At 38.5% G+C, this 12,516-nt stretch overlaps 1 protein-coding gene across 2 annotated transcripts in view; it reads right to left on the reverse strand.

Annotated features, from left to right (window-relative positions):
* UACA (uveal autoantigen with coiled-coil domains and ankyrin repeats) overlaps positions 1 to 12,196 on the reverse strand; it is a 113,981-nt gene extending 101,785 nt beyond the window's left edge. For both annotated transcript variants that reach the window (XM_043985434.1, XM_043985433.1), the window contains exon 1: positions 12,044 to 12,196. In XM_043985434.1, the coding sequence (XP_043841369.1) occupies positions 12,044 to 12,118 (75 nt within the window). In that variant the 5' untranslated portion in view covers positions 12,119 to 12,196. The remainder of the gene's footprint in view (positions 1 to 12,043) is intronic.
* Positions 12,197 to 12,516: the final 320 nt, after the last annotated feature.

A 12,516-nucleotide genomic window follows, 5' to 3' on the forward strand; every position in this document is an offset into this window, starting at 1 on the left:
TGTCTCATTTTCCTCTTCCATTCCCACAGCAGATTTTAAACTCCTTCAGGGCAAAGACTATCTTCTTTTTCTTTCTTTCTTTCTTTCTTTTTTTTTTTGCAGGGCAATGAGGGTTAAGTGACTTGCCCAGGGTCACACAGCTAGTAAGGGTCAAGTGCCTGAGGCTGCATTTGAACCCAGGTCCTCCTAAATCCAGGGCCGGTGCTTTATCCACTGTGCCACCTAGCTGCCCCCCAAAGAGTATCTTAATCAACTTTAAATACATTCACATTACTCTGCACATAGTATATGTGCCCCCCCAAAAGATGAACTGAATAAGACTCAAATTCTCTCCTATAAGTGTTTATATTTTAATAGATATGCTCATTTTTATTTTAAGCATTTTAAAATTAGTCTGTCTTTTCTACAACCCATCTTCTTTCCCACTAAGCAATGTTTAAAAATCCCCTCAATAAACATCTACACAGTCTTGTAAAACAATTTGCCACATTAGCCAAATCTGAAAAACAATCATATTCTGAATTTTAAATTTGTCATCTTTCTATCAGGAGGTAAGTAGAATGTTCCATCTTCATTCCTTTGGAGCCATGTTTTTTCATTGTATTGATCAGAGAGAGCTATGAAGTTCTTTTTCTCTATAATGTGTCACTGCATAAACTGTTCTAGTTCTGTTCACTTCTCTGCATCAGTTCATAAGTCTTCCCAGTTTCCAATCCATTTCATCATTTCTTATGGTACAATTATGCTATTCCACTATGCCCACAGTAAACAATGTTTAACCATTCCTCAATATGAGGAACCACTTTAGTTTTCAGTTTGGAGCTACCATTAAAAGAACTTGTATGGGGGCAGCTAGGTGGCGCAATGGATAAAGCGCCAGCCCTGGATTCAGGAGGACCTGGGTTCAAATTTGACCTCAGACATTTGACTAACTGTGTGACCCTGGGCAAGTCACTTAACCCTCACTGCCCCACAAAAAAAAAAAAAAAAGGAAGTTCACATGAATGGTAGAGGATAGATAATAACTGTAATTATTGAACTACATTTTTCCTGTATATTTTAGTCCCAAAATAACATGAAGCAAATATTATCCATCTAAACATAGCTTTGTTTTGTTTTTTTTAAATGAAACATAATAAACAAAGTAAAAAAAAAGAGATGGTCTATTTCCAGTTATCTTATGTCAATAGAGATCTGTATGAATAAATACAGTCAAATGAGAACCTTATAACCCCCATCAGCAAATAGCGAGTTAGGCCCAGCATCCAACAAGAGGAAAGCAGGCTGGATTGCCTCCAGAAAAATGCCAAAAAATTGAATGACCTCAACCTTTTCTCTGAAATGAAAAGTCTATCTTTTTCATATCAATGTCCTTTTGGTGACACTATTGACTTCAAGTCATGAACCACTAAATCTTCCCCAAAATGAAGTTAAAGATCACCCAAAATAAACCACTAATGAGGCAGAGTAGGATGAGCAGATGATACATTACAAATGAATTACAAAGGAAAAGTATTAAAGTATGACAAGAACAAAGGATAAAGGCTTAGAAAGCCCACGTGCTACACTGATATTCTCAAGATGTCAAGAGAAAATGAAAAACGTCCCCATTACATTGCATGATTACGGGAAGAAATGGACATGGACAAGAGTAGAAAAGCATGGACAGGTAATGAATGAATGGGTTTCAGTCACTCTTCTAAATCATGTGCAAACTGATTTTCAACTCTGTGATCTAGTTTGTAATCTCATCACTAAATTAAAACTGCTCTCTCCAAAGCCCCAGTTACTTGCCAAATCTAATGGCTTCTTCTTAATCCTCATCCTTCTTGACCTCTTTGCACCATTTGACACTACTGACCACCCTCTCTAATCTCTAGGTTTTCATGATATTGTTCTCCCTTGGTTCCCCACCTACCTCTCTAACCACTTCTGAATAGCCTTTGCTGGTTCTTGCCATGCAATGTGCAGTCTAGCTGTACTGGCTTACTTGCTGTCTTCTATGTGATGGCATTTCATCTCCAATGACTTTACATATGGCTATGCTGCATGTCTAGAATGTTCTTCATCTTTACTTCTATCTCTTTGAATCTTTGGCTTCCTCCAAGACTCAGCTCACATGTCACCTTCTACCAGAGGCCTTTACTGTCCTTCCAAGGTACTAATTTCTTCCAGTTTGAGATTACCTTCTCTCTACTCTGTATGTATCTTGCATATATTTATGTATGAAGAGGATAGCAATGTTAAAATGCCTATATTCAAAGCTTCAAAGAAAGACAAAAATTGATCTCGGGCTTAAAAAGGGCTCCTGGAAGAGCTCAAAAAGGACTTTAAAAATCAAATAACAACAAAAAAAAAATCAGGTAACAGCAGTAGAAGAAAACTTGGGAAAGGAAAGGAAAATGATGCAAAGAGAATCATGAAAAAGAATCAACAGCTTGATAAAGGAAGCACATACAAAAAATGGGAAAAGATGTACAAAAATTTACTGAAGAAAGCAACTCTTTAAAAAGTAAAATTAGCCAAACAGAAAATGAGATTTAAAAAAGCTCACTGGAGAAAAGAAATACTTAAAAATTAGAATCAGACAAGTGGAATCTAATGACTCTGAGACATCAAAAATCAAATAAAATTAAAAGAATGAAAATATAGAAGAAAATGTAAAATATCTCACTGGAAAAACAAGTGACCTGGAAAACAGATCCAGGCAAGATAATTTAAGAACTATTGGACTATCTGAAGGACATGAGCATAAAAAGGACCTGGACATCATATTTCAAGAAATTACCAAAGAAAATAGCCGAGACATCCTAGAAAGAGTTTATAAAATAGAGTTTAAAAGAATCTACCAATCGCCTCCTGAAAGACATGGTAAAATGTAAACCACTAATAACATTATAACTAAATTCTAGAATTTCCAGATCAAGGAGAAAATGTTGTAAGAAGCAAGAAAAAAGCAATTCAAATATCATGGAGCCATAGTTAGGATTACATAGGATTTAGCAGCTTCCACATTAAAGGATCAGAGGGCAAGGGATATGATATTCTGGAAGGCAAAGGAGCTAGGATTATAACCAAGAATCACCTACCCAGCAAACTAAGCATAATCCCTTGGGGGGGGGAATGGTCATTCAGTAAAATAGAGGACTTTCAATCTTTCTTCAAATACAAAATTCAAGAGAAGCATAAAAAGGTAAAAAGGAAAGAGAAAATATAAGGAATTCAATAAGGCTAAACTGTTTGCATCCCTACATGGGAAGATGATTCTTGTAATGCTTAAGAACTGTATCGCTAGGGGAAGCTAGGTGGTACAGTGGATAAAGCACTGGCCCTGGATTCAGGATGACCTGAGTTCAAATCCAGCCTCAGACCCCTGGCATTTACTAGCTGTGTGACCCTGGGCAAGTTACTTAACCCCAATTGCCTCACCAAAAAAAAAAAACTATATTGCTATTAGTGCTATTAAAAAGCTAATATATAGACAGGATATGCATATAAGGTGACTTTGATGAGAAGATTGAAAAAAATTAAGGGGTAAGAAAGAGTATTACATTGGAAGCAAAAGAGAGAAGTAGAATGGGCTAAATTATCTCTCACAGAAGAGGCACAAAAGACCTATTAAAGCGGAGGAGAAGCTTGGGGGGAGGGGTTGAACGAAGTGGGTATTGCTTGAAACTTACTCTCAACAGAAATGCCTCAAAGAGTGAATAATATATACAATATAGAACTTTATCTTACCCTATAGGAGGGAAAGAGGTTAAGAAAAGGTGGGGGAAAACATTTACAGGAGGAAGGGAAGATTGAGGAAGGCAGTGGTCAGAAGCAAAATACTGGTTAGAAGGGAAAGGGTAAAAGGAGAGAGAGAAGGATAAACAGAAGGAAAAAATAGGATGGAGGAAAATACACAGTAATCATAATCAATACCAAATTGCTTAAGGGAGGGAGAAAATGTGAAACTCAAATTATTTTTAAGTGAATGTTAAAATTTGTCTTTCCATGTAATTGGAAAAAATAAAAAATTATTTAAAGACCCATGATCTATAAAAAAATAACATAACCTAATCCATTCTTCATCACAATGATTGAATAATGTAACACATTTCCATTCTTTAACTCTGGATCATTTGAGTTTATAGCAAATGAGAAAATAAGATCATTCAAATTTTTAAATATTGGGGGTGGGGGGAGGAATCTATTCCCAGAATGGGATAATCAATCTGTCTTTCCCATTGAAACCAATTCAATCTCAATGCCGCTGTTTCTCTATACTTAAGCCTGAAAACAGTATGAAAACTATTCATAACCCATATAAAAGAGCTGTAAATGCTTTGTGATCGCCAGATGTTAACTAATTAATCGTTCATTATAAGTATACAGCTGTTCCTGCTGTGCATGTTTTTATGAAGTCCATTTTAGCTTTTCACTTTATATACAGATTCACATACAGCAAGTCAATTTGACCTCTCACCTACCAGGCCAAGCTGATAGAGACAGTAGTTACAAAATATAACAATAAAGATTACCAATCTAAGTGCCCGAAAATTTAAAGGTTTACACCTTGCACAACCCACAGCAAAGCTGTAAAATTTTATATAAAGGACATATGAAACAGATGCAAAGTCCAAAGGTTATGGTACTTAAGTACAGAGTCTAACTCCCTACCTCACCTGAAACACAATTATTAGACTTGGTACGGAAAAGGGTCCAGACCCATGACTGCATTAATGTAAAGAACTTCACTCCTGGTGAGGAAAACTCTTACCAACTGTTCTGTAACTTTAGAGTTTCTCGCCCTCATTTCCCCATATTCCCCCAGTTCCCTTCAAGATTCAATTCAAATGCAACCTCCTTAAGAGGCCTTTCCTGCATCCCCCAGGTACTAGTTAGTGTCCTCCCCAATAACTTTGTACTATTTATTTTGTATATATTCTGCCTTCAGCCTTTATTTATCTAGGTACATGCTGTATCCGGCAAGTTTAAAGAAAGCTCTTTAAGCTTTACAGAGCTTAAAGGAATTGTCTCACTTTTGTATCTCTTGCATTTAGTAGCGTCTGGCACATAAACGTCAGTTAATCATAGAGAGTTGCTAGGGCACAGAAAGTTCTTTTGCCTGTATATGTCAAGGGTGTCTTGAATATGAATCTTCCTAACTCTTCTATCTGCTCAGACAGGCTGCCTCTACATTGGGTATAACCTGACAAAATTATAAAGTGAGTTAATAAAGATGAGTAAAATACAATCATACTAAAGACTTGAGGAAGTCACAATAAACCTAGCCAACCAATCAAGATGAAAACTTTGCCTCCTATATAAGTTATTCTCCCTTCTTTAACTTTGGAATAATCTTTGAAAGGAATCAATAAACAAATTGAAGAAAAAAATCATTCAACTCAAACTCCACAGGCAAACTTTGTGAGTTCCAATACTGTAGCTTCTAAATATCATAAAGTTTGACAATGTTTTTTTTTTCCCTTAGAGGCCAACACTGAGGAATACCTAAAACATAAAATTCTGATTTTTCATAATCTTTAAAATATCTGATATGAACTGAGTTCATATCTGAACTCAATTACTTCACACCTATTAAAAGGAATAATTAAGATCTTTGCTCATTACTTAGGTTAACCTTCAAGAAACAACTCCCAAAGAAATTCACAGTAAAATACTCTAATTCAAAATATGTAGATCCTTGACAATGCAGCAGTTAAAGTTCATAGAATAAAAGAGAGCTCTTTGTACTTCTGTCAAGGAACACAAGATCTACAGTGAAAGAAGATGCTAAACTAAACTAAAGCTTTAATTAACATGCAGTTTTGATTTAAGGTTTACATCTTTAATTAATGCAAGGAAACAGTACTTCATTAAATTTCAAAAGTTGAAACTAAACAAAACCATTTGTAGTTTTAATAATTCCAGACATTACGTAAAAGTCAGTTATTATAAAATCAATTTTTCAAGTATGCACAAATTACCTCTCTGTGGAAAGAACACAATCTATATTCAAAACTAAAACAAAACAAAATAAAATGAAATATGCATATTTATATACATGTGTATGTTACTATTATACATATTGCCTTGCGTTCTAAATGATTTAAATCTCTGCTAAATGTTATAATTATTTTTCCCCAAGGTAATTAATCATCAAGCAGCTCTGAATTCTTATTTGGAATAAGGCAGATGGCAGCAATTTTTCAGGCTACCAAAATATTAGCAAGATTTTGCATGATATATTAATAAATGGTTCAAGAAGCACAATGTTTGACCTCCAAAAGAAATTGGGATACAACTTAAGGTAACATTTACTTAACTGCAATGTTGGCTTCCAGAAAGAAAGGAAAAGGAAATACCTGAAGCAAGACCACCTAAAGCAAGAGACTGGATTACTGTTATATTTACTTCAAAACTTTAATTAACTGAGATTTGGGTGGTATGTATGAGGACTTTCCCCAGCAACACAGATCACAGCCTCTCTACAACTTCTGAAGAACTGCTATGGTCAAAATATTCATCAGTCTGCAACCAATATGAGGATAAGGTTTCCAAAACTGAGCTAAGCTTGAAATACTTTATGATGAAGAATTTACACAGCTTAATGGGAAATGGATTTAAAGAAATCTTAGAATCCTCAATTTCACTCAGCTCATATACCTTCCCGATGCTTTTCCCAATTCCCCCAAGCTACTAGTGCCTTTCCTTCAAAATCACTGTTATTTATTGTGTATGTATAAATATGCTGCTAGGTGGCACAGTGGAGAGAGTGTTGGGCCTAGAGTCAGAAAGACTCATCTTCCTAAGTGAAAAATCTGGCCTCAGACACTTAGTAACTGTGTACTGAACAAGAGACTTAACCTTGTTTGCCTCAGTTTTCTCATCTGTAAAATGAGCTGGGGAAGGAAATGACAAATCACTTCAGTATCTTTGCCAAGAAAACCCTAAATGGGGTCACAGAGTTGGAAACGACCGAAAAGACTGAACAATAAATAAAAATATGTGTATGTGTATGTACACATACACTAACCTATGTACATGTTGTCTCCCCTCGTAGAATATAAGTAACTTGAGGTCAGTGACTGAGAGTGTCTCATTTTTGTCCTATTCCTAGAACCTAGGACAGTGCCTGTTACAAAACAGGAGTTTAATAAAGATTTAATAAATGCTTATTATTTAATTGATCTTATGTGATACCCTCTGAATTCCAACTCAATGACAGAACATAAAAATAACTATGAAAAAGATGGAATCAATATAAAAAAGTATATCTCAGTTATGGAAGACAACTCTTTAACCCTTCATTACTTTCCAGGCTCCACTCCTCTCTCTGGACTTGCTCTGCCATGAAAAGCCTCCTCAGTCTCCAGGTTCACTCCATCTCACACCAGAACTACTCTCCACCTCTGCAGCCCCTTCTGATTGGCCAATTCCTCCCAGAACTTCCATTTTAAGGGAAAATGCCCAGGCCAGACAAATCTTCATTCCTCTCCATGCTCCATTCATGACTCTCCAAAACTTTCTCTTCTACATCTAGGGCCAGGTCCTCTCCTTCCCCTACCTTTTCACCTTCCTTTTAACATGTTACAGTTCTACCCACTCACCCACCCCTGTTGGAATGTAACCTCTTTGAGGGCAGGGACTGTCTTTCTCTGGGCTCATAATAATACCCCACTGCTTTAGCATAGGAGTTGACATACATTAAGCACTTAATAAATGCTCATTGGAAGACTTTTTTTCCTATTCAACAAATACAAGGAATTATTAGGGACAAAACAAATGCACTTTACTCCATGTTAAAAGAATTTAAAGAAAAATAAGATTAGAAAAATATTTATGACAAATATGACAGAAAAACATGACATCTAAAATATCCAAGGACTTATTAATAACTCAGAAATGCCACTCCCATTTTATAATGGATAAATGATCAAAGAAGAGATGAAGAGATAAAGAAAACAGGAAATCACCTTAAAATAATGATGCCTCACACCATGCAAATTATAAAAAAAAATCATTAAAAGCAACAAAATTCAATATATTATGCTTGCGGAAAACGCAGGTACAAACACTACTGCTAGAATTACAAAGCTGTAGAATCCTTTTGGGGACAATTTAGCAGTAGGTAAGAAAAGCTACAAAAATAAGCACACCCTTTGAACCATTAGCTTTTTTGTTGGGAATATGCCCCATTGTAGTGGTGGGAGGGTGGATGAGAGACAGAGAGAAGGACAGACACACAGAGAGAGTGTTGTAGATTTGCAAAACACCTTGCAATAAATAAAGCTATCTGTTCAAAGATTTTCTTAAAAGCATTATATGTAATTCTTAAAATCGGAAAGTACCTAAATATCCAACAATAATGGAATGGTCAAATAAACTGTGTATTAATGTAATGGGATTACATTACATTGTAATGCAGTAAAGTGCAAGTAGGAGGAAAACATAGAAATTTGGGAAGATATATATGAAATAATGCAAAGAAAAAACAAAACCAATAACGGTATACAGTAAATATGATCACACAAGAGTGTGAATGACAATGAATTATGAAGACTTAGGAATGATTGAAGTTATATTTTATGCATGTGACTGATTCAATATCAATAAAATTAAGTCAGGCTAGTTTTATTGGTGCTAAACATTACATTTTTAATCATCTCATTTTAAAAAATAATTTACAATTACATAAAAGTAGATTCATTAAAAAGTCCTTCAAAAAGTAATCTACCAACACTGTTTTAAATGTTTGCTAAATGCAGAATTTTTAAAAAATTTTAAATAGAGTAGGCACTGTTTCATTTTTGTCTTTATATTCTCTTTCTTTAGTGTCTGGTGTAGGTGCTCAAGAAAAAATGCTTGCTGATTGATTTAGCTGATTTGTCAAGTTAATTTTTTAAAAAAGTTTTAAATAAAGACATAGTAACAACATATGATCATAATTTCTTCCAAATTATAATTCCTTTTGAGGGGGGGTGTCAATGTATAGCCACTAAATATCTGAAATTTTATTGGTAATTTATCTTAAACTTTTTTGCCTGAAAGTCTAATACATTTCTACATAGATTATATTCAAACTAATGAGTATATAACAACCATGATACTTCTTTTAAAACTTCTCAAGTCGGGGGCGGCTAGGTGGCAACTACTAGGCAAGTCACTTAACCCCCATTGCCCCACAAAAAAAAAAAAGCCCAACTTCTCAAGTCAGGGGCTGGTAGGTGGCACAGTGGATACAGCACCAGCCCTGGATTCAGGAGGACCTGAGTTCAAATCTGGCCTCAGACACTTAACACTTACTAGCTGTGTGACCCTGGGCAAGTCACTTAACCCTCATTGCCCTGCAAAAATAAAAAAAAAAATTAAAAAACTTCTCAAGTCAAGTGAACCATAAAAATTAGAGCTTATTTTTGTTATTACTGTGCTTTAAGAAATGACAAAAGGAATGGTTTCAGAGGAACCAAAGAAGGCTTGAATGAACTGATACAGATTAAAGTGAGAAAGATCAAGAGAACAGTGTTCACTGTAATTATGACGAAATAAATCATGGGTCAAAAATCTGGGGTTTTTAATCAAAAAAGCAAAAAGGAAATATGTCTACTTTTTGCAATTTTTCTAAAAACAAATTATACAGTTATATAATTAAACATCACTTTGAATATAATTTGACATCTTTCAGGCTTTTTTTCTTAAACTCAGAGGCATGTATTTTTAATACATTTAAGGGAATCTCTCAACCTTTATTCCTTCATTTTGAGATACTTAAAAGTACAGTAAGATAGGTTTAAAAGTTCACAAAGTAATCCCTGAAATTGTAAGTTTGTAAAATGCAAAACAGCACACTGATAATTTTTTTTTAAATCCCAAATATCTTGTGGGCTTTTGGAGGGATTAGTATGAAATTATGCAGAATGTTTTATCATGTTGTGTAAACTTCTTGAGATGAACTGTCTCTGGTCTAAGTAACTTGGAATCCAGTGAAGTAAAATGTTTCTAGAATAACACTGTGACTTTCTCTGACACTAGTAACATTCTCCCAGTTCTTAAGAACAGTAACATTGATAGGAAGACTCCCATTCTGGACCATGGAATTTAAGTCCCAACTTGAAAGTATTCAAGCTGTGTGACCCTGAACAAGTTACTAAACATCTCAGTGCCCTGGGAGAGAGGAGGGGGGGAAAGGAGGAGGGAAAAAAGGAAAGAAGGAAAGAGAGAGAGGGAAGGGGACAGAAGAGAGGGGGGTAAGGGAAAGGGGATTTAGCCAGGTATGAATTGAACCTGGGTTAAAACTCTGCCTATCACAAAATTCTTTTTTAAATCACTAAATCAACAAACACTTATTAGGTGCCAACTCAGTTCTTAGTACTGTGCTAAGTTCTAGGAATACAAAAGGGAATATGAAAAACTGCCAGCCCTAAAAGTGCTTTCATTTAATTGGGGAAAAACCAATATATTTATATAATTTGATGCAAAATAAGTATAAGGTAAGGGTTTTGTTTTGGTTTTTTTCCGGGAGTAGGAGTAGGTCTTAACAAGGAGATCAGGAAAAAGAAATGCTGCTTAAACTTAGGCAGAGGTGAAAAGTTCATTCTAGATATGGGGTCACAGCTGGTGGGTGCTAAGGTCTTGTAATAAAGTACAGTAAATAGGCCAGTTTGGTTGAAGTTTAAAAGTACTTGAAAGGACCAAAAAAAAAAAAGTACTTGAAAGGGGAAAAAAAGTACTTGAAGGATTGGAATATATAAGCCTGGAAAGGCAAATTGGAGGCAGAGATTTCAAAGGCCATTTAAGGTCCGTGCTTCCTCAAATATTCGAATTATTCATAGAAAGCATAACTTTACAAAATTTAGGGTACAGAATCTTTTACACAAAATTCCTCATTTGATCCTTTCGAGAACCCGTAAAGTGGGTGCTATTCTTACCCTCATTTTACAGAAGACTAAGTGGGTCATTAAGTTTCTGAAGCAGGATTTTGAAGTCAGATCTTCCTAACTTCAAGTCCAGCTCTCCATCCACCATGTCAGGAATTACAGTGACTTGAATAATCCCTAGAAATCGGGGGAGGTGATCAATTTTTCGCGAAGATGAGAAAGATCCTGTTTTGAGCATTCTAGGAAAATAATGAGATTCGTTTCGAGATTATATCTTCTACAAGTTTCTGGTGGACCAAGACTAGTAAAATAGACCTTTTTTCCTTCTTTCTTTCTTTCTTTTTGCCTCCTGGGGTTTGGATCACATTTCCATTCCCTTCCATTGCCAAAGTTATCCAGTCTCAGGAAGTTCCTCACCGATGCCCGGGAGTTCCCTCTCTCTCGGTTGGGTCTCAACTATCTACACAGTATCGCGAAGGACGCGGATTTCGCCATCGCATACACTTTTTAGGATCCTGCCCAAGCCCACGAGTTCTCCCCCCCGACCTCCCAACACGATTCCGGCTTCCGTTTCCATGTTCTCCACGCCACTCGGCAGAGCTTGAAAGCCAGCCTAGACCGTGCAAATCTCACCCGGAATCAGCGCCCGGCCGCCCCCTCCGGACCTCGTCCCCGCCACGGAGCCCGGACCCTCGCGTGGCTTCAATAAAGGCAGAGGGGGGCGGCGCCGGGGAGAGGGGTGGGCGGCCCCAGCGCGCCTAGCGCGAGGGCGACTGATCCAAACCGGACCTGCCCCGGCCGGACTTTCTCCTGGAGTTTCGCTCGCCCCGTCCGGCCCCTGACTTTCGTCCCGTCGGTCTCCCAGAGCCGGAGTCTCGCTCCGTCTGGCCCAGGGCCTTCGTCTCATCCGTCCCCCGGGGCCAGAGTCTCGCTCGTCTCATCCATCCCCGGGGGCCGTAATCTTGCTCGCCCCGTCCGGCCCCGGGCTTTCGTCCCGTCACTCCCCCGTGAACGCACTCTCGCCCCTGGAGAGTCCCCGGAAGAGGCTTGAAGGAAGGCGGAGGGATTTGGGGGAAGGGGTCGGGGGTCCAGCCAACTGGCCCCGGGGGTGGAGGGGGAAGACCGGAGAAAGAGCCGAGGACCCCGAGGCCAGATCTTTGGCGGGTGCGGGCAGCACTTACCGGGGAGGCTGCCCCGCTGGCAGGGGCTGGGGCGGGCCCCTCTTGCCTCTTCAGGCGAGACTTAAGGCTCTTCATGGTCTCCCGGCGTTCGGCCCCAGCTGGAGCTAGGGCGCTGAGGCTCCGGGGCTGCAGGACGCGCGAGACGCTCCTTCCCCGCCCCGCCCCACCTGCCACCTGGGGAGGGGGAGGGGCGAGCGGGGAGGACCTCGCCGGGGGGACCCGCCTCAGGGGTTCCCGCCCCACCTCCCAGCCAATCCTCGGTGGCCCTAAAGAAGGAGGGGACCCGGCCTGGACCAATAGGGATTCGTGAAAGGGGTGGGACTTCCCCTTTAAATTTCTTCTCCGCCCCCGTCCCGTCCCTTCTTGCCAGAAGAAAGTTTGTTAGGACTCTAACCTGCTGAGAATTCCGGGGAAGAGGTTGGAGGGGTGAGGGGTGTGGGATGAGTGCCCCGGAAGTGGCCTTGGGACCCCAG

The sequence above is a fragment of the Dromiciops gliroides genome, chromosome 2 (assembly GCF_019393635.1).
Source record: "Dromiciops gliroides isolate mDroGli1 chromosome 2, mDroGli1.pri, whole genome shotgun sequence".
NCBI lineage: Eukaryota > Metazoa > Chordata > Mammalia > Microbiotheria > Microbiotheriidae > Dromiciops > Dromiciops gliroides.